The sequence below is a fragment of the Ochlerotatus camptorhynchus genome, unplaced genomic scaffold (assembly GCF_037179485.1).
Source record: "Ochlerotatus camptorhynchus isolate MF236.1 unplaced genomic scaffold, CSIRO-AGI_Acam_v1.1 ptg000185l, whole genome shotgun sequence".
Classification (NCBI taxonomy): Eukaryota; Metazoa; Arthropoda; class Insecta; order Diptera; family Culicidae; genus Ochlerotatus; species Ochlerotatus camptorhynchus.
The window spans coordinates 2,468,232-2,489,970 of record NW_027040675.1 but is presented as its reverse complement, the minus strand read 5'-3'; the positions used below and the strand labels follow the sequence as shown (position 1 = coordinate 2,489,970).

The following is a 21,739-nucleotide window of genomic DNA, read 5'->3' as shown; positions in this document are numbered from 1 at the left end:
AGTGATGAATGGACTGTTCACCCGCTTTGAGATTGACGCCGGCGCAAAAACTGTTGCCATCAACGTAGGTTTCTGCGAAGGAAACGAAATCAACACTCACTGGCTTCAAACAGCCAATGTTGTCAAAATCTTGGGTGTTGTTTTCGCAAACTCTATAGGTTAATGACAACGACAAACTGGAATGCGATCGTGGGGAAGTTCGCGCATCAAATCTGGCTGCAATCGCTGCGCAAGCTGACACTGCATCAGAAGGTGATCATGCTTAATACATTTGGCACATCCAAGGTTTGGTATCTTTCGTCCATACTGCCACCACTTGGTGTACACACTGCGAAAATCACATCAACGATTGGTGCCTTCCGTTGGAGAGGAATGATCGCCCGCGTACCGATGATGCAGCTTACTCGGGGCAGAGATGATGGAGGCCTGAAGCTGCAACTTCCAGCGCTAAAGTGTAAGTCACTCGCAATAAATCGACACCTGCAGGAGATAGATTCCCTTCCCTATTATAGATCCCTTCTTTTCCATGATAATCCCCGCCCAGCAATATCAATAGACCTTCCCGACGTCACGTTGATCTTGTCAAACTTATCCCACATTCCCCTCCAAATTGAAAATAACCCCTCTGCCGATCAAATCCATCAGCATTTCGTCAAGCAAACTGAACGACCAAAGGTGGAACAAAACAATCCGGGAAACGACTGGCCACGCACGTGGTGGAACATTGCAGTAAAGCAGCTATCTTCAACGCAGCGATCAAAACTCTACCTGCTCGTGAATGGGAAAATCGTGCACCGAAAACTATTGTTCGTGATGCAGAGAGTACCGGACGAAAACTGCACACATTGTGGCAATCACACGACTGAAACTCTTCTGCATAAATTTTGTGCTTGTGCTCGTGTCGGCCCGGCTTGAACGGTTCTACAGCAGAGCATAGAAGCCATAATAAATGGATGGAGACGACTCTCTTTTGAAGACTTGGTGAGACCTGCCCTAGTAGGAGTAGACAGAAGAAGGCGCGCGGAAGTGCTTAATGTTTTTATTTAATACATCTGCTTTGTTTGTGAATGTAACGAAATAATTGATGTAGACGCACTGGAATTTCATCTCGATTTAGAATAACAAATTATAATTACTGTTATCAAACAAACTGACAAATAAAACCAACTTGTTTTACAAAAAAAAAATGTACAAAAATGTAGTATTATCTCATTTTATCCCAAGCTGAAACCAGTGGCATTCAACTATACGATTAATCACCAACTTCTGCAACGTGTGGACAATGTTCGTGACCTAGAAACATTCAAGCTTCATTACTCGGGCATCGTTGCGAAAGCTAACAGGCAACTTCATTTCATTTCATTTCAAGATCGCTGACGAGTTTCGCGATCCTGTCTGTCTAAAAGCTCTATATACTGCTCTCTAGTGCGATCAATTTTGGAATTCAGCTCGGTAGTATCAATAATCAATACGAAACTAACGATTTTAAATTGGCTCACTACTTGACTAGCCTATTGGTCCCAAGCAAACGATTAACCATTCTAGTCGAAATTCTAGTACTACGCAATGTTTGTTTTGATTCGCTATGAAAGTTTGACAGATAAAATGAGGGGTTATTGGTTTTTCCTATCTTTCGAGGGGTGAATCGATTAGCTTGGGACCGAAGAGAGTACTAGAGCTGAGCCAAAAAGTTGAGTACGTTATTTCGGGACCTTCTAGTCTTAGAGTTACCTCTATGGTAGTATGGTGCCCGTATCAAGCAGTTTGGATAGCGAGGATTGAATCTGTTCAAAGGAAATTTGTTCGGTATGCCTTTCGTCACCTTCCTTGGAATGACCCTTTGAACCTTCCACCGTACGAAGATCGTTGTCAACTCCTGGGTCTTGAAACACTAGAACATAGGCGGACGATTAGTCAGGCCGTGTTCGCAGCGAAAGTACTTATTGGTGATATCGACTCTCCAAGAATCTTGGCTGCATTCGAAATCTACGCACCCGAACGAGTTCTTCGGTCGAGGAGTTTCCTGCATCTTGGACCTCGTGCTGCGAACTACAGCTTGCATGACCCAATACGGTTCATGTCTGAGCGTTTCAACGAGTTTTACGAGTTTTTCGACTTTAACTGGTGCAGCGGAAACCTTTCGTCACCGTATTCAACGCAGACTCCTGAGAAGGACGTGGACTTCTACCTGATTCACGGACAACTCTATGCCATAGGAGGATGCTATAGACTTGATTAATGTTCGTTGTAATTGTATTGTATTATTGTGATTCATGTATTTCGAACAGATATGGGGTTTTTACGCCTTTTCTAGGCTTTTCCCCATCAGGATTCATTTAGACACGTTAAGTCCGATGAAGAAAAACAAATTAAATTAAATTAAATATATTTTTAAGAATTAGGAATTAAGTTGGACTTCATGGCCTATGCAGCTTGTTACTTCTTGACTATATTGTAAATTGAACTTGTGGTTAAAAGTGACCGAAGAGTTATCGAATAACCCTGCTATACGAGCGTGGTTAATTCAGACCGACTAGAAGTTAAATTTTGTTAACCTTGGCTGAGTTCTGTTTGAAAACTGATCAATTTTCAGCATTTTCGAACATTGAAAATAACTTTCTAAATGTCACGTTTAACCACGAGTTAAATTTAACTCGGCAATTGGTACACAGCCCAAGAAGTATTTCTCGATTACTTTTTCTAAGGGACGTATCAGCTTTTGTAAACAACGCATTTGATCGTCGATTTGGCGTAACTGGTAGCTCACCCACGCATGCTAACACTACCATCAGATATAGAAAATTTTCCCCTACCTGATATAGTGGTGTTAGTATGTGGGGCGAGCTATTAGTTATGCCAAACTGACGATAAAATGCGTTCTTTACAAAAGCTGATATGTCCTTTCGAAAAAGTAATCGAGATTTGTAGTTTGTAAATCTTGTTTGTGTAAATCTGGTTTTTAATGTTCAAAATTGTGCGTAAACAATACTATTTTCGACAATCTCTCCGAAACGTGTGGAATATCGATAAATTTCGTGCTGTCGTTTGCTGTAATCAACACGTCATCCTCGCATCATCGAATCCCGACCCGTCTCCATCTTTTCACTGTGCAGCTCCGTCAAAGCCGAATGGACCAAAAACAATGCGCAGAATGTCAACGAGCTCGAGCCGCTGCGCTGTGGTTTTTGCGAAACATTCTACCACATCAGCCAGCAGTGTTGCGGTAATAATATCCGCAATTTGAAGGAATCATAATCAGCTGGAAAGATACTCTTCGTTTGCAATTCCTGTCGTGGGGTTCTACAGGGTCGCTCTATCCGCTGTTTCATTGACGATCAGCAGCAACAACAAATGCAACCCCCCTCGCTTGCTTCGTTGCCAGATCAGGTTCGGCAACTGCATGATGCCGTGGCTGAGCTAAGTAAAAAAGTCGACAATTTCTCTGCTAAGCCACAACGCAACCCGTCACTGAGTGCTACACCAGTTTGGCCCAAACCGGGTGCAAAACGCCGTCGTGAAGACCGGCCTGATATTGACGTGCCAACCGTAAATGGAACGAAAACAATTGACTTGAGTGGTCTTTCCGTTCCCTCTATTGCTCCTAGTGCACCTTCGGAGAAATTCTGGCTATATCTTTCTCGCCTGAACCCGCTCATCACCGATAACGACGCACCTGTCGATGTGGTGCGTTTGGTTCCCAGAGGAAAAGTCGTATCCAGTATGACATTTGTGTCATTCAAGATTGGTTTGGATCCTTATTTGAAAGATGCTGCACTCGATCCGGATTCCTGGCCTGCCGGATTACAGTTTTGCGAGTTTAATGATTCGGCAAAAAACTAGCGTGCTACGTTTCTCCAGCTGTTGACACCATCGCCACAACTTCATCGGATCCGGGACACCCTAAAACAAGCACTAAGGAAGCTCCCGAGCCCCCCGACCCAGTCGCGCTTGCTGCTGACATCCGCCATCGTCATCGTCCCGGTCCTGTGGTCGGTGGTGGTATCGGGGGCTTCCGGCCTGCAACTCCAGGCGAGTATAATTGCGATTTCGAACTTTCGGTACCTGATTTCCCTTCAACTTCCAGTTCGCGTAGTGGCATCTTGAGTGGTCTCCGGATTTACTACCACTGGGCTGCGGACTAAAATCGACCCGTTTTTCCTGGCTGTCTCGGTGGCTGAGTACGATTTGATTGTTCTGACAGAAACGTGGCTGGATGACCGGATTTACTCACCGCAGCTGTTTGGATCGCATTATTCCGTCTTCAGAACCGACCGCTCTCCCCCAAACAGTCAAAAATTGCGTGGTGGTGGGGTTCTGATCGCCGTCACAACGAAACTGACCAGCTATGTAAGTACCTCGCCCATTTCAAGTCTGCTAGAGCAAATCTGGATTGTTGTGGATCTGCCAAGAACCAAGCTCAGTGTAGGCGCAGTCTACCTACCCCCCGACCGAAAAAAAACGACTGCACGATCATCCATGAGCACGTTAATTCGTTGGGCTCGATTTCGTCTCAATTGTGCCCCAATTCCCGCTCTCCTATTTGGCGACTACAACCAAGCTGGTTTACAGCGGCGTTTCTCTGACAGTGGCACACCATTCATTGATCCTCTGCTATCGCATATGCCGGTTGCTTGCTGTGAACTTCTGGACGGATTTAACATTCATGGGTTCACTCAGGCGAACATTTTTCCCAACCGTAATGGACATTTGTTAGATCTTGTTCTGGCAAATGACTCAGCATTACCAGACACTTCTGTTTCTCTACCGGTCGAGCCACTGATCGATCTAGATGCCGACCATCCCGCTTTCGTCGTGTCACTAAGTTTATCCACTCCAATTGAATATATACCGTTTTCCGAGTGCTGCTTTCTGGACTTTCGCCGGGCCGATTACAATGCATTGAACAATGCGCTTGCGGAAATAGATTGGCACTGTATCGAAACGGCCGCTAGTGTCAATGATGCTGTGGATTGTTTCAGCTCTGCGCTGGAAGAAGTTATTTTCCGCACTGTCCCAGCAAGACGTCCCCCGCAGAAGCCTCCATGGTCGAACCCACGCCTACGTAAACTAAAACGTCAGCGCTCCGCCGCACTCCGAAGGTACTGCAGCTCTCGCTTACCGTTCTACAAGCAACAGTTTAATTTCGCAAGTCGTCGCTATCGAAACTACAACCACTTCCTCTATAATCGGCACGTGAGACGCACGGAAGCGAACCTTCGGTCGAACCCGAAAGGTTTTTGGTCGTTTGTAAATTCAAAACGGAAAGAATCCGGGCTGCCTTGTTCCATGTTCCTCGGAGATGATACGGCCTGCAGCGGAAGTGAAAAATGCAGCTTGTTTGCTCGTCAATTCAAACAAGTCTTCCACGATTTTTCCGCTTCACCGACACAGGTGTTGGTCGCAACCTCCGGGATGCCACGTGATGTTTTTAGTTTTGACATACCTCACATCACTGAAGACATGGTGATAGCCGCAACATGCAAAATGAAGAACTCATTCGCCGCTGGTCCTGACGGAATTCCCTCGTCAGTTTTAAAACGATGTGCAGTCAACCTCTGCCTTCCACTTGCGCGACTTTTTAATTTCTCGGCACAGCAAAGTGAATTCCCCTCCCGCTGGAAGCTTTCCTATCTGTTTCCAATTCACAAAAAGGAGACAAACGGAATGTCGCTAATTATCGTAGGATTTCCTCCATGTGCGCCTGCTCTAAACTTTTCGAGATTATTGTAAATGATGAAATTATATCGATACGGACCAACATGGTTTTTACCTCAAGCGATCGGTTTCCACGAACCTGGTGCAGTTTACCTTTGACTGTCTGCGAAGCTTGGATGCTGGATGGCAAGTTGATGCTGCATACATGGACTTAAAAGCCGCTTTTGACAGGGTGGATCATGAAATCCTGCTTGCTAAGTTGGAGATACTAGGTGTCTCGTCTACGGCTGCGAAATGGTTCAGATCGTACTTAGTGAATCGCTCTGTACGAGTCAAGATTGGCGCGACGGAATCAAATGTTTTCTCAAACAACTCGGGAGTCCCGCAAGGCAGCAACCTGCGACCTCTGCTGTTTTCGATCTTTTTAAACGACATCGCTGTTGTTACCATCTGGATGTCGTCTTTTCTACGCAGATGACGCCAAAATCTACAAAATTATCAAAAGCCTCTCGGACTGTTGGGATCTCCAGCATATGCTATGTATTTTCGCTGACTGGTGCACGAGAAATTTGATGGGCCTGAGCATCGAAAAATGCAACGTCATCTCCTATCACCGTAAAAATGAACCAATTATGTTTGACTATGTGCTCTTTGGACGTTGCATTGCCCGTGTAAAAGAAATAAAGGATCTCGGTGTTACTCTGGACTGCGGGCTCACCTTCAAAATCCATTATAACGACATCATTTCCCGAGCCAACCGCCAACTGGGTTTTATTTTCAAAATTGCCGATGAGTTCCGGGACCCGTTATGCCTCAGATCACTTTACTGCTCACTTGTGCGGTCTATATTAGAATCAAGTGTAGTTGTATGGTGCCCTTTCCAAGCCACTTGGATCGCTAGAATCGAATCTGTTCAACGAAAGTTTGTGAGATATGCTCTTCGTTTCTTGAACTGGCGTGACTCATCGAACCTGCCACCGTACGAGGAGAGTTGCCGTCTTCTGGGCATCGAACCGCTAGTGGTGCGACGGACGGTCTCTCAAGCTATGTTTGCTGGAAAGCTTCTCACGGGTGACATCAACTGTCCAACGTTTCTGGCCCAGCTAAATATGTATGCTCCTGAGAGACCTCTTCGTCAACGCGAATTTCTGTTTTTGGAGTCACGAGGCAGAAATTATACGCAGAATGAGCCAATTCGTGCAATCAGCCGACAATTTAACTACTTTTATTGCGAATTTGACTTTAACGTATCAGAAAATGTGTTTCGTCACCGGTTACTTGACCGTTTTCGTTTCGTTGACCATAACTATTTAGATTAAGTTTTTTTTATTCATTAAGACATTAATTGTCAGTTGAATTATTAAATAAACAAATAAACAAATAAACCATTCAGGCAAGGAGCGCTGCACCATCGAGGCGACGCCGCTACCAGCAGCCAGTGATCTCGACGAGAACGAGGCGTAAAGTTCGAGGTGCAAAACTCGAACGCTGTGCGCTTGATAAGAACCGCCTTCCTACTGCTGCTACTGCTACCTGCTTACCCGCCGTCCGAAGCGAAAATGAGTTGAGCCACATTAGCAGCGCTGTTTTATAACTTTTCAGATTCATCATGGGATTTCATCTGGTACTGAGCCTTTAGTGGCGTCCAAATCTTTTAGACCAGTCAAAATATCTTGAACATGTTCATTGCAAGACAGCCTATATTACGTGATATAGGCTGTAATGTGAACGGGGTATTAGGTTCTTTTAGAAATTTTTAGAACTCTATGAGGTCTTTTGAAATTCTTCTTAGAAGTCCTCTGGAATTATTTTGAGAATACTTCTTGACTTTTACTCAGAACACCTTGGAACTTAAATTCCCTTAGAGTTTCAGAAGAATTTCCTCAGTATTATCTAGAAATTATTCCCGAAATGAGCTAGAAATTATTGGTACTCCCTTGAAATTTTCCTCAAAATCCTTTTGGAATTTCATTCAAAATTTAATTTTCTCGGTATTCTTTTCGGAATTATCTTGGAACTATCTGCAGGATTCACTAGAAATTATTCGCAGACATTTCTTGGAATACTCCCCAGAAATCTTTTGGAACAGTCCTCAGAATTCAATATCCTTGAGGATCTTCTGGGATTTTTTAGAACTCTCCGAAGAGCTCTTTTAAAATTCTTCTTAGAAGTCCACTGGAATTATATTTACAATTCATCATGATTTTTTTTTTCTCAGAACACCTTGGAACTGAAATTCTTTTAGAGTTTCAGAAATTATTCCCGGAATGAGCTAGAAATTATCCTCGGAATTCGCTTGAAATTTTGCTAATTTTGGAAGTTCACTTAAAATTTGATTTTCTCGGTATTATTTTCGAAATTAGCTTGGAACTATCTGCAGGATGCACTAGAAATTATCCGCAGAATTTTATTTGGAATCTCTCCAGAAATATTTTGGAACTGTCCTAAGAATTCAATATCCTTGAGGTTCTTCTCGGAATATTCTAGAACTTTTTTTTTCTCACATCACCTTGGAAATGAAATTCCCCTAATGTTTCAGAAGAATTTCCTCTGTATTCTCCTGAAATTCTTCCCAAAATGAACTTGAAATTATCTCCGGAATTTCCTTGAAATTTTCCTCAATATCCCTTTGGAATTTCATTCAAAATTTGATTCTCTCGATAATATTTTCGAAATTATCTTGCAACTATCTGCAGAATTCACTAGAAATTATTCGCTGAATTTTCATGGAATCATCCACAGAAATCTTTTCTTTTGGAACTTCTCTTCAGAATTCAATACCCTTGAGGTTCTTCTCGGAAGTCAAGTTTAAGTTGTCCGTCCATTCACCAAAACATTAAAGTTTTTCAATAAAGCTTGCCCCTCGATTCACCAGAACTGTGCAATTTTTACATCAGGAATTTTCAATTCAGCTAGCCCCTTCATGCAGCAGATTGAATCTTACACCAGAAATTTTCAATACAAACCCAATACAAGCCCCCAGAAAATTTAACGCCAGGAAATTTCAATTGACCAGAACGATGCAAATAATTCACCGTTAATGTTCAAAAAAATGTTTCTACAATCTTCTGATTGGTGCAGATTTCCTTTTTCCATTTTCCACCAGACATTTTCAATATAGCTTGCTTATCCTATCATCGGAATGTTGCAGGTTTTCCACCAAACAAAACTTGCAGCTTCCCTCCAATCATAAGAATGGAGCAAATTTTACACCAGAAATTATAATTAAAGTTTGTTCCTCTATTGAGCAAAAGGATGCAAATTTGAGACCAAACATTTTCCGAAAAGCTTACCCATCCGTTCACCAGAACGGTGCAGATTTTCCTCCAGAAGTTTTCAATATAGCTTAATTTAAATAAAGCTTGTGCCTTCATTTACCAGACCAGTGCAAGTTTTCCACCAGAAATTTTCTGTTAATTTCATTTTTCAGAGCGATACAAATATTGCACCAGAAATTTTCAATAAAGCACTCTCCTCCATTCACCAGAATGGTGCACCAACAATTGTCAGTGAAGTTTGTTTTACCATGCACTTTTGTGGTGCAATTCTCAGGCACCAGAATGCACTATGGGCAAAAATGGGTCCAAAATTACCCAAAATTCAATATCTCAACAGCCCGCTGAATTCCGGTCATGAAAAACAACTTTTCCGAAGGAAAATCATCCGGGGAATCGATTGCACGTGGTCCCATAGACCGGAGAGCCTTGTAGGTATGTGTTTTGGACCATTTTACCCCATTTTCCCCTACTTTTTGGAGGAAATGTTTTTTCCCAGCTCTATTTTTCGTAAAACATAAGCACTTTATGCATGGTTTTAGAATACTATGTCTTTAAACAACAGTTCATAAGATATTAGGGGAATACGGGGTACACTTTAAAGGGGAGTAAGGGGTAAAAGTGAACCCTCGCTAAATTTATTTTAATTCATAAAAATGTTGAACGATGCGATTGTTTGAATGACCCCAAAGGTTGCCTGCAATAATAAGATTTTGTTTTTCGAAATTTTAAGGTTAATTGGGGTTAAATAAGTTTTAATTTACTGTTATCTGTTTTAAAAGAGTTTTCACTTTTTTTTTGTCTGTATACAGCAAAAGGATATAGTGGTTCTCAGAATTGTGTTTAAATTGGTAGTTTTGTTCCTTATCGCAATATATTAGACCCGTATTTTTTTATTTTGTCATTAGGGTGACTATTTATATATATTAGGGCGGTAAAAAAAAAAAAAAATTTTATCGATTTTTTTCAAAAATTTATAACTTTTGAACTGTTTGGCCGATGACGGAACTCAAAATACCAAATAAAAGTTAGTTAAAAGTGTTTTTCAGAAAAAATATTATGATATTAAAAAAATGGATTTTGTATTAAAAAACATTGATTGTATTTATTTTTAATGATTTCCATGGTTTGTAGATAGAGGGTACATTATGATTTTATATATTGTTCCATAAAAAATTAGACATTTTAACTTAACATATAAAAAAATCATGTTTTTCAAAAATGTGTTTTTTGTTTGTTTTTGAGTTATATTTTTTTGAAGTTATCAGGTTTTGGGTTTTGAAATTTGATTCAAGTCTCTATGAATGTCATGGTAGTCTAGGATCAGAAATTGTATGGATAATTTGACCATGTTACAGTCGCTATAAATCAATGGAGACGCATGAAGTATTGAGCGAAAACCCAAAACTTGATAACTTCAAAAAAATATAACTCAAAAACGAAAAAAAGCACAATGCTGATTTTTTATATGTTGTGTAGAAAGGTCTTAATTTTTAAGGAAAAATGTAAAATCATAATGCGCCCTCTATCTGTGTACATATCACATATCTGCCTCACTGTTCCCCACAGGCAACAAATAGTAAAATAATGGTATTAAACAAACAATTTCATGTTCATCACTTATGATTATAAAACCGCATTACTACGCGATAGTAATAGTCAATTGAATTTAGATTGAATATGCGTTTTGTTGTTAAATTGGCTTGAAATCGATTGCAACAAAACTAAGTCTGACCCCGCCTAAAACGATTTTTGTAAATTTATATATTAAAAAGTGAATATACCTATTGTTCTCAAATTATTTCAAGTGATGTAGCTTGCCAAACTTCACTTTCTAGGAAAATATCATGAATTTTGAACACTTTTATGATCAAGATATTCTCATTGACTCACTGTACCTGCTCACTGTTGACTACTGTCCCCTATAACTTATGAAATGCTACAAAGTTCTCGGTATTATAAATTAAAATACAGATTTAGGCCCTTGTGGGCCTCTGATCAAAAAGTATATTCAAAAAAATATTAGAATATGCTACTCCTCATCGTCGCTGTCAGTTGAAACATTATCTTCATAATCGGACGACATGTCATCATCTGACGCTGAAATCACCGGAATTTCTTCGTAATCTCCATCATATTCATTGGATGCATAAAACGAGGCCAGTTTTTGGTTAAAATCTTCATCATCTACACGTAACTTCCTGGTGTTCTTTGCATCTAGGTGTGCAAATTTCACGTCGGACCATGCCAGAGCGGTTTTCATCATGTCATTGATACTGTCTTCTGGAGACGTCTTTCTGGCCAAATGCGGCCGAGTGAATTTATACCGTTTATGGCATCTCTCACCAGCTTGTTCATCCACGAAATTCATTGTATATGGCTGTAATCAAGAAGAATGGATGAATATTTTGATAATATTTTTTAACAGATCACTTACTAGTCGCTTCACCATTTCACTCAGGTGTTTATATTTATGGATGCACGGTGGTATTTGTCTAGCATCCGGAAACTCTCTGTCCAACTGCTTCATGATAGTTTTGAATAGTTCCGCAACCTTAGATAACATTTAAAATTGAAACATAAATTATAAACCTGTTTTAATCATCTTTAAATTAGATTACAAACCTTCTTCGAATCCAGGTGGTTTGAAGAAAGAGCCAAGCTGCTGATGAGCCGCAAGTTTTCTACAAGGTCTTTTCTAACTCCAAGAATTCTGGAAAAGTTTCCTGGGTCGGCCAACAACCTCCGCGCCATATTTCCATTGTTGCTACTTCCGCTACCGCCAATCTTAGGTCGATTTACATGAAGTTTGAAGAAATGCTCTAGTTCATCCGCTATTTTTCGACAAGCGGCTTTGACATCGGGATGGGATAAAGCAGGGTGCCCCTCAACTTTATTTTTACCAGCATATCTGATCAACCACTCCACCATATTTAGTCTTGAATGAAAAAAGGACGGTCCAACACGTGGATCTGCATCTTCAACACACAAAGGGCATGCATGTGTGTTACGATTATTAACGATAGCATTCGCCACTTTACCATCGATTAGCGTATACATCCCAGAAACCATAATTTTCATTGTGATGCCGCTGATCTGTACATCAAGAGGGTTCTCGTTCATTTCATCAATTTCCCTGAAAAACTGATCAAACATATGTTTCGATAGCTTGTCAGTCTCCTTTGTCCAGTTTAACGAACGAGGGCGACAGAAAGTGTCCGATTGTGGGTTGGGGTTGCGCCAAATTTCATCTCCATTCTCCGCAACGAGAAGCAACGACATGTAATGCTCTGATAGTAGCGAATCATCCTGACCAAGGATTCCATCCTGATTATAATGAGAAAAACCAGTAGCTGAATCTGGTCCCCCGGTAACATGCAACTTGCATGCTAGAACTTCCCCCGATTTGGCAAGTGTTTTAACTTTTGACTCCACTTCCTTCAGTTCGACTAACCGTGTTATATCGTTCTGTACCAAATCTCTAACGGTTACGCTTGTGGACAAATACCCCTTTTCCCTGTCTGCAGGAGAGAATGGAGGTATAATTGCGTCTCTATAACGCATCACACCCACCCAAGGTTCCAAGAGTTTAACACCAAAATGACGTTTAGCATATTTTGAAACTCCTTGGTATTTCCGTTTACTGAGGTTAAATCTTGTCTTCAACATGAGAGACGTTTCTTGAGACGGCATGTCCGTTACCTGGATGATCGTGGTGGAACTCAGAGCCTCAGATGCCCATTTCTCTTGTCCCAGTCGCAGCTTACGCAAAAGTTTTGCTACGGAGCATAAAGAACTGTTACGTGCGGATTTTTCTGCTGCCCTAAGTAACTTTTCCAGCGGTTCTTTTCGAGCAAGCAACCGAGATTGGTTTTCTTTGGTACGCTCTGCAAGGTTTCCAAACTTTCGGGGCTTACAACCACGGAGTTGTGGAGGAGACAATTCATGTTTATTTTTTTTAGGCAAAGAAAAAATCAACTGACATGTTGAGATTGATCGTTTGGTTGTGTTCGATGTTGGAGTTGATGTTGTTGTACGTTGTAAACGTATTGATTTTCGTTGGTTGGACTTTTGAACAGAAGGTGTTCGGGATTGGGTTGGGGTAGATGTTTGAGATGAATGGGGTTCAGTTGATGTTAGCTGAGAATATGTGTGAATAGTCAGGATGTTAAAGGGATTTTAAGGATTTTTGTATTTTATTCTATTTCCATAGTAATCAAACGTTTCTTTGGTGGAAGAGATTTCCGAACTTTATAATCATGATTCTTCTGTTTTATCTTACCTTGAAAGAGGAATCTAGCCAATTCGAATACATTTCGAAAAATCGGTTCTGGCAGCCAGCTTCAAACCATCGACGATTGAACTGCGAGATCCATGATTTCACAACACTCGTTAATTCTTCTTCACTCAAATCAATTACAGTTTTGAAAAATTGAGCCAGTTCTTTACTGCTCCGGTTTAACTTTAAAAAATGTATACTAACGTCTCTATTGCTAAACATTTCTAACAATATAAGAATGCATGTAGGGTTTAGTACCAATTTCCAGCCTACTATGCACAATACACAATTTAGTTCTCTTTATCGCATCTAGCGGTACGTAAGGAAAATTGTTTCAACTTACAGCTAAATATTCTCCATTCTTCTTGATTATAGCCATATACAATGAATTTCGTGGATGAACAAGCTGGTGAGAGATGCCATAAACGGTATAAATTAACTCGGCCGCATTTGGCCAGAAAGACGTCTCCAGAAGACAGTATCAATGACATGATGAAAACCGCTCTGGCATGGTCCGACGTGAAAATTTGCACACCTAGATGCAAAGAACACCAGGAAGTTACGTGTAGATGATGAAGATTTTAACCAAAAACTGGCCTCGTTTTATGCATCCGATGAATATGATGGAGATTACGAAGAAATTCCGGTGATTTCAGCGTCAGATGATGACATGTCGTCCGATTATGAAGATAATGTTTCAACTGACAGCGACGATGAGGAGTAGCATATTCTAATATTTTTTTGAATATACTTTTGATCAGAGGCCCACAAGGGCCTAAATCTGTATTTTAATTTATAATACCGAGAACTTTGTAGCATTTCATAAGTTATAGGGGACAGTAGTCAACAGTGAGCAGGTACAGTGAGTCAATGAGAATATCATAAAAGTGTTCAAAATTCATGATATTTTCCTAGAAAGTGAAGTTTGGCAAGCTACATCACTTGAAATAATTTGAGAACAATAGGTATATTCACTTTTTAATATATAAATTTACAAAAATCGTTTTAGGCGGGGTCAGACTTAGTTTTGTTGCAATCGATTTCAAGCCAATTTAACAACAAAACGCATATTCAATCTAAATTTAATTGACTATTACTATCGCTTAGTAATGCGGTTTTATAATCATAAGTGATGAACATGAAATTGTTTGTTTAATACCATTATTTTACTATTTGTTGCCTGTGGGGAACAGTGAGGCAGATATGTGATATGTACACAGATAGAGGGCGCATTATGATTTTACATTTTTCCTTAAAAATTAAGACCTTTCTACACAACATATAAAAAATCAGCATTGTGCTTTTTTTCGTTTTTGAGTTATATTTTTTTGAAGTTATCAAGTTTTGGGTTTTCGCTCAATACTTCATGCGTCTCCATTGATTTATAGCGACTGTAACATGGTCAAATTATCCATACAATTTCTGATCCTAGACTACCATGACATTCATAGAGACTTGAATCAAATTTCAAAACCCAAAACATGATAACTTCAAAAAAATATAACTCAAAAACAAACAAAAAACACATTTTTGAAAAACATGATTTTTTTATATGTTAAGTTAAAATGTCTAATTTTTTATGGAACAATACATATATAAAATCATAATGTCCCCTCTATCTACAAACCATGGAAATCATTAAAAATAAATACAATCAATGTTTTTTAATACAAAATCCATTTTTTTAATATCATAATATTTTTTTCTGAAAAACACTTTTAACTAACTTTTATTTGGTATTTTGAGTTCCGTCATCGGCCAAACAGTTCAAAAGTTATAAATTTTTGAAAAAAATCGAAAAAAAAATTTTTTTTTTTTTTTTACCGCCCTAATATATAAATAGTCACCCTAATGACAAAATAAAAAAATACGGGTCTAATATATTGCGATAAGGAACAAAACTACCAATTTAAACACAATTCTGAGAACCACTATATCCTTTTGCTGTATACAGACAAAAAAAAAGTGAAAACTCTTTTAAAACAGATAACAGTAAATTAAAACTTATTTAACCCCAATTAACCTTAAAATTTCGAAAAAAAAATCTTATTATTGCAGGCAACCTTTGGGGTCATTCAAACAATCGCATCGTTCAACATTTTTATGAATGAAAATAAATTTAGCGAGGGTTCACTTTTACCCCTTACTCCCCTTTAAAGTGTACCCCGTATTCCCCTAATATCTTATGAACTGTTGTTTAAAGACATAGTATTCTAAAACCATGCATAAAGTGCTTATGTTTTACGAAAAATAGAGCTGGGAAAAAACATTTCCTCCAAAAAGTAGGGGAAAATGGGGTAAAATGGTCCAAAACACATACCTACAAGGCTCTCCGGTCTATGGGACCACGTGCAATCGATTCCCCGGATGATTTCCCTTCGGAAAAGTTGTTTTTCATGACCGGAATTCAGCGGGCTGTTGAGATATTGAATTTTGGGTAATTTTGGACCCATTTTTGCCCATAGTGGAATGGTGCAAATTTTCCACCATAAATTTTCAATGAAGCTTGCATTCATCAGAACGATGCAAATTATGCTCCAGAAAAATTAATAAACCTCGCTTCTACATTCACCGCACTATTGCGAACGTTCCACAAGAAATATTAAGTTAAATGTGCGCCTCCAAATTTTTAGCGTGATTCAATTTTTCCACTAGGGTTATTCATTTTGATTAGTCCCTCCATGATTGATGATATTTTTACACCAGATATTCAATAAAAAGCTTTCTCTTCGATTTACCACCACGAAGGTGAATTTTTTCAACTTTAAATTAACCCTCTTCTTTTATCCCTCCATGAACCACCTTAAAAAAAAATTACAACAGAATGTTTTTGTATGCACCACTTTGGTTCAATTTTTTGACCAACAAATTTCATTGAAATTTCATGCACCTTTGTGGTGCAATTTTCAGACACCATCTCAAAGGAATTGACGCAATAAAAGGTTTATAGTGCCCTTATAGTATGAAATGAAGTTATTTTACCTTCAAATCAAGTTATCAAGAAAACAAGTTATTTTATATCGTAATTTGGAAATGTGAAGCCCCACCTTGCCCCACCCTGTGCACGCCAGTGAAGAGGAATGTTCCGAGCGGCCAGGGCCGCACTTAACCGAGAGATAAAGCAGAGTAAGTCAAACTGTATCAAGGAGCTGTGTCGAGGCGGCTCCTGCCTAGTGTATCTACATCAATACTGAGATATGGATGTCCAGCCTGGGTTGCATCGCGGGAAACCAAGCAGAATTTAGGGAAACGAAACAGTACATACCACCTGAACAAACCGTACGCAAACAGTTTTGCCCTTTTGAGACGTGGATGGATAAATAACTCTGGTCTCCCCTACGGAGTGTCTTCGCAGCTCAAAAGCCTGAACTCCATCGTCCGCCAGGTTGTGACCACCGGAAGCTCCGTCCCGTCGACCCTGATCAACCAACTGAACTCCGCTACGGGCCACCTCGCCTCACCTGCTGCATCGCAAGTGATATATCTCGTCAGCTCAACTCCAGGGATGCAGGGTGGTTAATCGTGGAATGGATATAGATGAGAAAATAAACCTATGATTTTGCGTTTCAAAGCATAACCATCAAATGATCTACTAATACTGATTTAAACCTTTGCTTCCATACTAATTTCCTTCTTTGAGAAGACAACCATAAATTTAACATCAGTGTGACCCACAAAAGTTCCATTCTCATCACGGGTAATGCAGCCATTACTGCAAGCCGATAATTCCACCCGTTAATGTGCTCTCTCATACACACGAGACACGAGTAAAAAAGTTTAGTTAGACCAGCTGCACAATTTGACCTCGCCGAAATGGTTTTACGACCTGACCAGCCCACACAAGGCAATATAGGACCGTTGGAAGCGAAAATGAGAATTTACTCGCCTTTATTGCTCCGCAACTACACTCATCAAAGGTACAAAAGCAACGGCAAGTGTGTGTCGAGGTGTGCAATAAAAGTAATAAACGTGAGGGGGGGGGGGGGGGGCGAAACTTTGTGGCTGAGTTACCACACTCAAAAAAAATGTGCTCCTTTATTGCATTTTGTGATGATGATTCTGAAGAAGAAGCAACTCAAATTCCAATAATCCTTGAAACTTTACTGGGACTGGGACGACGACGACGACGACGACGACGACGTCGATGATGATGATGACGGTGGAAAAGGCATCCTGCTGGTTGCTGCGGCTATATCCCTACATCCACAGCTTGACTGCAACATTCCACAATGAATAGCTCCGAAGCGTTATTTGCTCGGGAAGCGGCTCTGTAGTACTACTACTATCGGCTACTAGTCATAGTAGTAGTACTACTACAACGACCACCCACTGTCCAACCCACTTGAAGCACGCACACACACTTGCAGGCAGAGGGAATACCAGTTCGAGTGGGAGTGCATATAAATTGGAATTGCACAGTCCTAGGATGTCTATGTGAAGGCCACCGCACCGTTTCTCCGCTTTTCTCACGCTGCACTCGATGTGTGTGTGCATTTCAAATTCAATGTATGTACGAGAAGGAGATAAGTGATGTTGAAAATCGGATCCAAATGAACCGAACAAGCCCCGGAATGCACAGAACTACATTGTATGGCCATCTAGATTTTATCGTCCAACTTGTCGTCAGAAGTTGGATTCGGCCTTCGAACCGACTTGATTTTTTTGATTGCGGGACGAAATGCATACGCCAACTAACTTAGCTGCAACTGCTCTCAATTTGGAATCTTCCCCGTTAGGTATCGATCGTTATCGAACTACATCGGATCGGGAGATGGACAAAAAATGGGAAAGAGGAGCAGGCATTCCAAAAATAGAATGCTGCTGCCGTTCCAATTGTGTCAACATTTTTCACTCTCCTCCCAACGACAACGACAACAACAGGACAGGACAGCTCGGAAGGACATTTGCCGTTTTCCAGAAATAGTGTGACGTCGGCTGGATCGGTGATGTTGGTGTGTGCATTTTTCCAGTGGAAAATCATTTCGATAGAAATTGAGACTAATTAAGAGTGCGGGGAATGTAGTGTTCCAATTTCTGGTGTAATGACCATAAGTATTGCAAACGATATTGAAAAAACAGCTTTCGGCACTATCACGAAATGAAAATGGTCTTCAAAGCATGCCATGTCAGTTGTCAGTTGGCGACCAGGTGCATATTTTTTTTTTCAGCCAAATTTCCAGCATTAATAAATGAATTGAGTAATATATACACACAGATCCGTCAAAGTTAATATACACACTTACAAAAATTCATGTAAATTTAGGTGCCCTGAGAGTGACATTTACGAGCGTCAATTTTGACATAAATTTGAGTCATAACAGACGCGAAATATAGCTTAATCAAACGTACTTTTCGTCGAGCAACGAACTTTTCAGTCTCGGAGCACTTAAGATTACATGACATGTTTGTTTACGCCTCACCTTTTATGTCATAGATGGAATCCATCTATAACGTCACGTGTAAAATTAGTTTTTTTCTAAGTGTGTACATCTACAGGGGTTACTCAAAATAACTAGGATAGACAAATTTTTGGTCAACTTTGGACTGTTGTAACTTCGTCAAATACCTATGATCCAATTTTAAATCTTCGAAGAGCATTTGACTGGAAAACTAATATTGTTCTACGGTGTAGCCATGAAAATAATCCTGGTCACCGGATACCGGAGATATTTTGAGTTTCCGGAGCGCTTGTCTAACTTGCTAAATTTTTGGGGAAATTTTATATATGATGCTTATTAAATATATATATATATTTTAGTAAATACAACGAAAGAAGAACCATTTCTAAAGCGAATCATATGCCAAGAACTAAAATCGGCCTATAATCAACCGAGATATGGCCATTTCCCTGGAATCGGTTCTGGTGGAGGGTTCTGAATGCGGGCAGATCATTTTATCACTCAAAACATGCAGTGCGACAGCTCTTTCTTCATGGTTTCTCGTCAATAGACTTTCGATAAACTTTAAATGCATCATTGACCACATTGGCCACTCTCGGAACATCCAGTATGCCAACGGGGGAACCGGGAGCAGGGGACAATTGCATTTTTACACTAAAACATGCCATGCGACAGCTCATTCTTCATGGTTTTTCAAGAATAGGCTTTCCATAAACGTCAAATGAATCATTGACCACATTGGCCGCTCTTGGAACCACTGGGATGCCCCGAGGGATCCTGTAGCAGGGGTCAATTGCGTTTTTACACCAATACAGCAATACGTGCGACAGCTTTTTCTGCAAGCTTTTTCATGAATAGGCTTTTGATAGACTTTAAATGGATTAGTGACCACATTGGTCGCTCTCGGGACCTCCGGTATGCCCCCGGGGGAACCTGAAGCAGAGGACAATTGAATTTTTACACCAAAACATGCCGTGCGACAGCTCATTCTTCATAGTTTTTCATGAAGCGAATCATTTACCACATTGGCCGCTCTCGGAACCACTGGATACCCCCGGGGGAACCTGTAGCAGGGGAAAATTGCGTTTTTACTCAAAAACATGCCGTGCGACAGCTCTTTCTTCATGGATTTTCATGAATACGCTTTCTATAGAATTGAAGGAGATCATTTACCACATTGACCTTTCCTGGGATGACCACATTGACTGGAACGTCCTGGGGGGAACCTGTAGTGCGGAACACGACGAGGACTTTACACACCTGCCATGGCCAGAACAGTCGCTGGATTTAAATATAATTGAGCCACTTTGGTCGACGTTGTAAGCTCGTATTCGAAGCGTTTTTCCTCCTCCATCGTCGTTGAAAACGCTTGAACATCTTCTGATCCAAGAATGGTACAACATTCCACTAGAAGCCATCCAAAAACTTTATGAATCAATTCCCAGACGAATCCAAGCTGTTATTGGTGCAAATGGTGGTCCAACATCATATTAGACGGTTCCATTATAACTTTTTCCTACAATTTTAAAAGGCAATACTAATTTATATATAATAATTCATTAAAAATACATAGCTTTGCAAATAGCAAATAGCTCTGGAACCCAGATTAAAAGCGCAACTTTTCAAATAAGAATGGTTTATTCGCACTGTCACTATTGTTTATTTGAAATGCAGGAAATGGCACTAACTGATGGTCACTAGCGAGCACAAAAGTGCTGGCGAACATCTCCAGAGCTGACGTTGACAGTCATTTTGTTCATTAAAGAGTTGTTGTTGTGCTCTTTCTACACCTTACATTAATACAAGAGAGTGACTTTTATTGGTCTACAACCAGAGTTCTCCCTAATCCACCTAATCTCCCTATCCACTGCTAGTAGTCAATGGTCCATTTCAAGACTTCAGATAGTTCGAGCTGTCGAACGGCATTGTGAAGTAAAAATACAATTTTCCTCTTACATGTTATCCTGGGGCATCAGCTGGTTCCAGAATTAGCTCCCCAATAGCATAGTTTTGTGTAAAAATGTGATTGCATCCTACTACAGGTTCCCCCCCCAGGGCATTTCAGTGACTCCGGACAGGTCAATGTGATCAATGATTCACTTTAAGTCTATAGAAAGAATATTCATAAAAATCCATGAAAAAAGAGCTGTCGCACGGGACGTTTTTGAGTTAAAACGAAATTGTCACCTGCTACAGGTTCCCCCGGGGTTATCCTGTGATTCCGTGAGCTGCATATTTTCTACAGTGACAACATTATTTTGCCAGGACCTATATTAAGTTGTGTAACACAAATTGATCACAATTGATGATACCCCGTTTGACATTTGGACGTTTGGCCGAATGGATGTTTGACATAAAAATATATGCGAACAATTTTGAATCATTAATAATAATGAATGCTAGGGTAAATGTGCCTAACCTCGGTCTAATATGAGGCCTTTAAATACATTTTATGCCATCTCTAATTTAATGATTGAGCAACAAACGATATTTCACTAACAACATGCAAGTTTATACATTCTTATTATTTGAATATTAATCACGCCGGAAAATTGTAAAACTCATAATTTTAACATGAAAACTATCCAGGTAAGTGGATGTAATGTCGGTCTGCTGTACTCAAATTGGGACTATAAATGGTTGCAACTTCGGCCTATCGAAGATGACCCCCGAACTACAAAGGTTCGGCATGTGAAATCATCCTTCTTTTTCACTCCTTAACATTCATACGTAACCACATTGTTGACGTCACTCAGGCATGGAAAATCATTTGCATTCATTTCATACATTCATTTACATTCATTTGCCTCTAACTCTTTTTATCAACAGCATTCCGCAAAATGATGCAAATTGCTTTTATAGGTTTTGTTATTAGCTACAACTTTTGCTCATAATTAAAACCTATATCTCTTATGCATCACGAATTAGAGCGGGCAGAACTAATACTGTTTTTCAGTGAATGTCTCCTTAACATTCATACGTAACCACATTGTTGACGTCACTTACACTTCTTGCGTAACTTACACTTCTTGCGTAAGAACTGATGGGGATGAAAGAGAGAGGGTGTTTTCTTTCCGGATGATCCAGATAACATAACCATGATGCTTTCAGAATCGAAATGAAAGCCAAAT

At 40.1% G+C, this 21,739-nt stretch overlaps 2 protein-coding genes across 5 annotated transcripts in view; both read right to left on the bottom strand.

Moving 5' to 3' along the window:
* The window catches only part of RhoGAP100F (Rho GTPase activating protein at 100F), a 314,040-nt gene that overhangs the window by 221,399 nt on the left and 70,902 nt on the right, over positions 1-21,739 (bottom strand). The window lies entirely within an intron of this gene.
* LOC135702117 (uncharacterized) lies at positions 10,963-19,962 on the bottom strand. The gene is made up of 4 exons (XM_065223117.1): positions 19,869-19,962; positions 11,556-12,451; positions 11,368-11,484; positions 10,963-11,310 (listed from the first exon to the last, which is right to left on the bottom strand). Exons 1-4 carry the CDS (start codon positions 19,960-19,962, stop codon positions 10,963-10,965), a joined length of 1,455 nt encoding a protein of 484 aa, XP_065079189.1.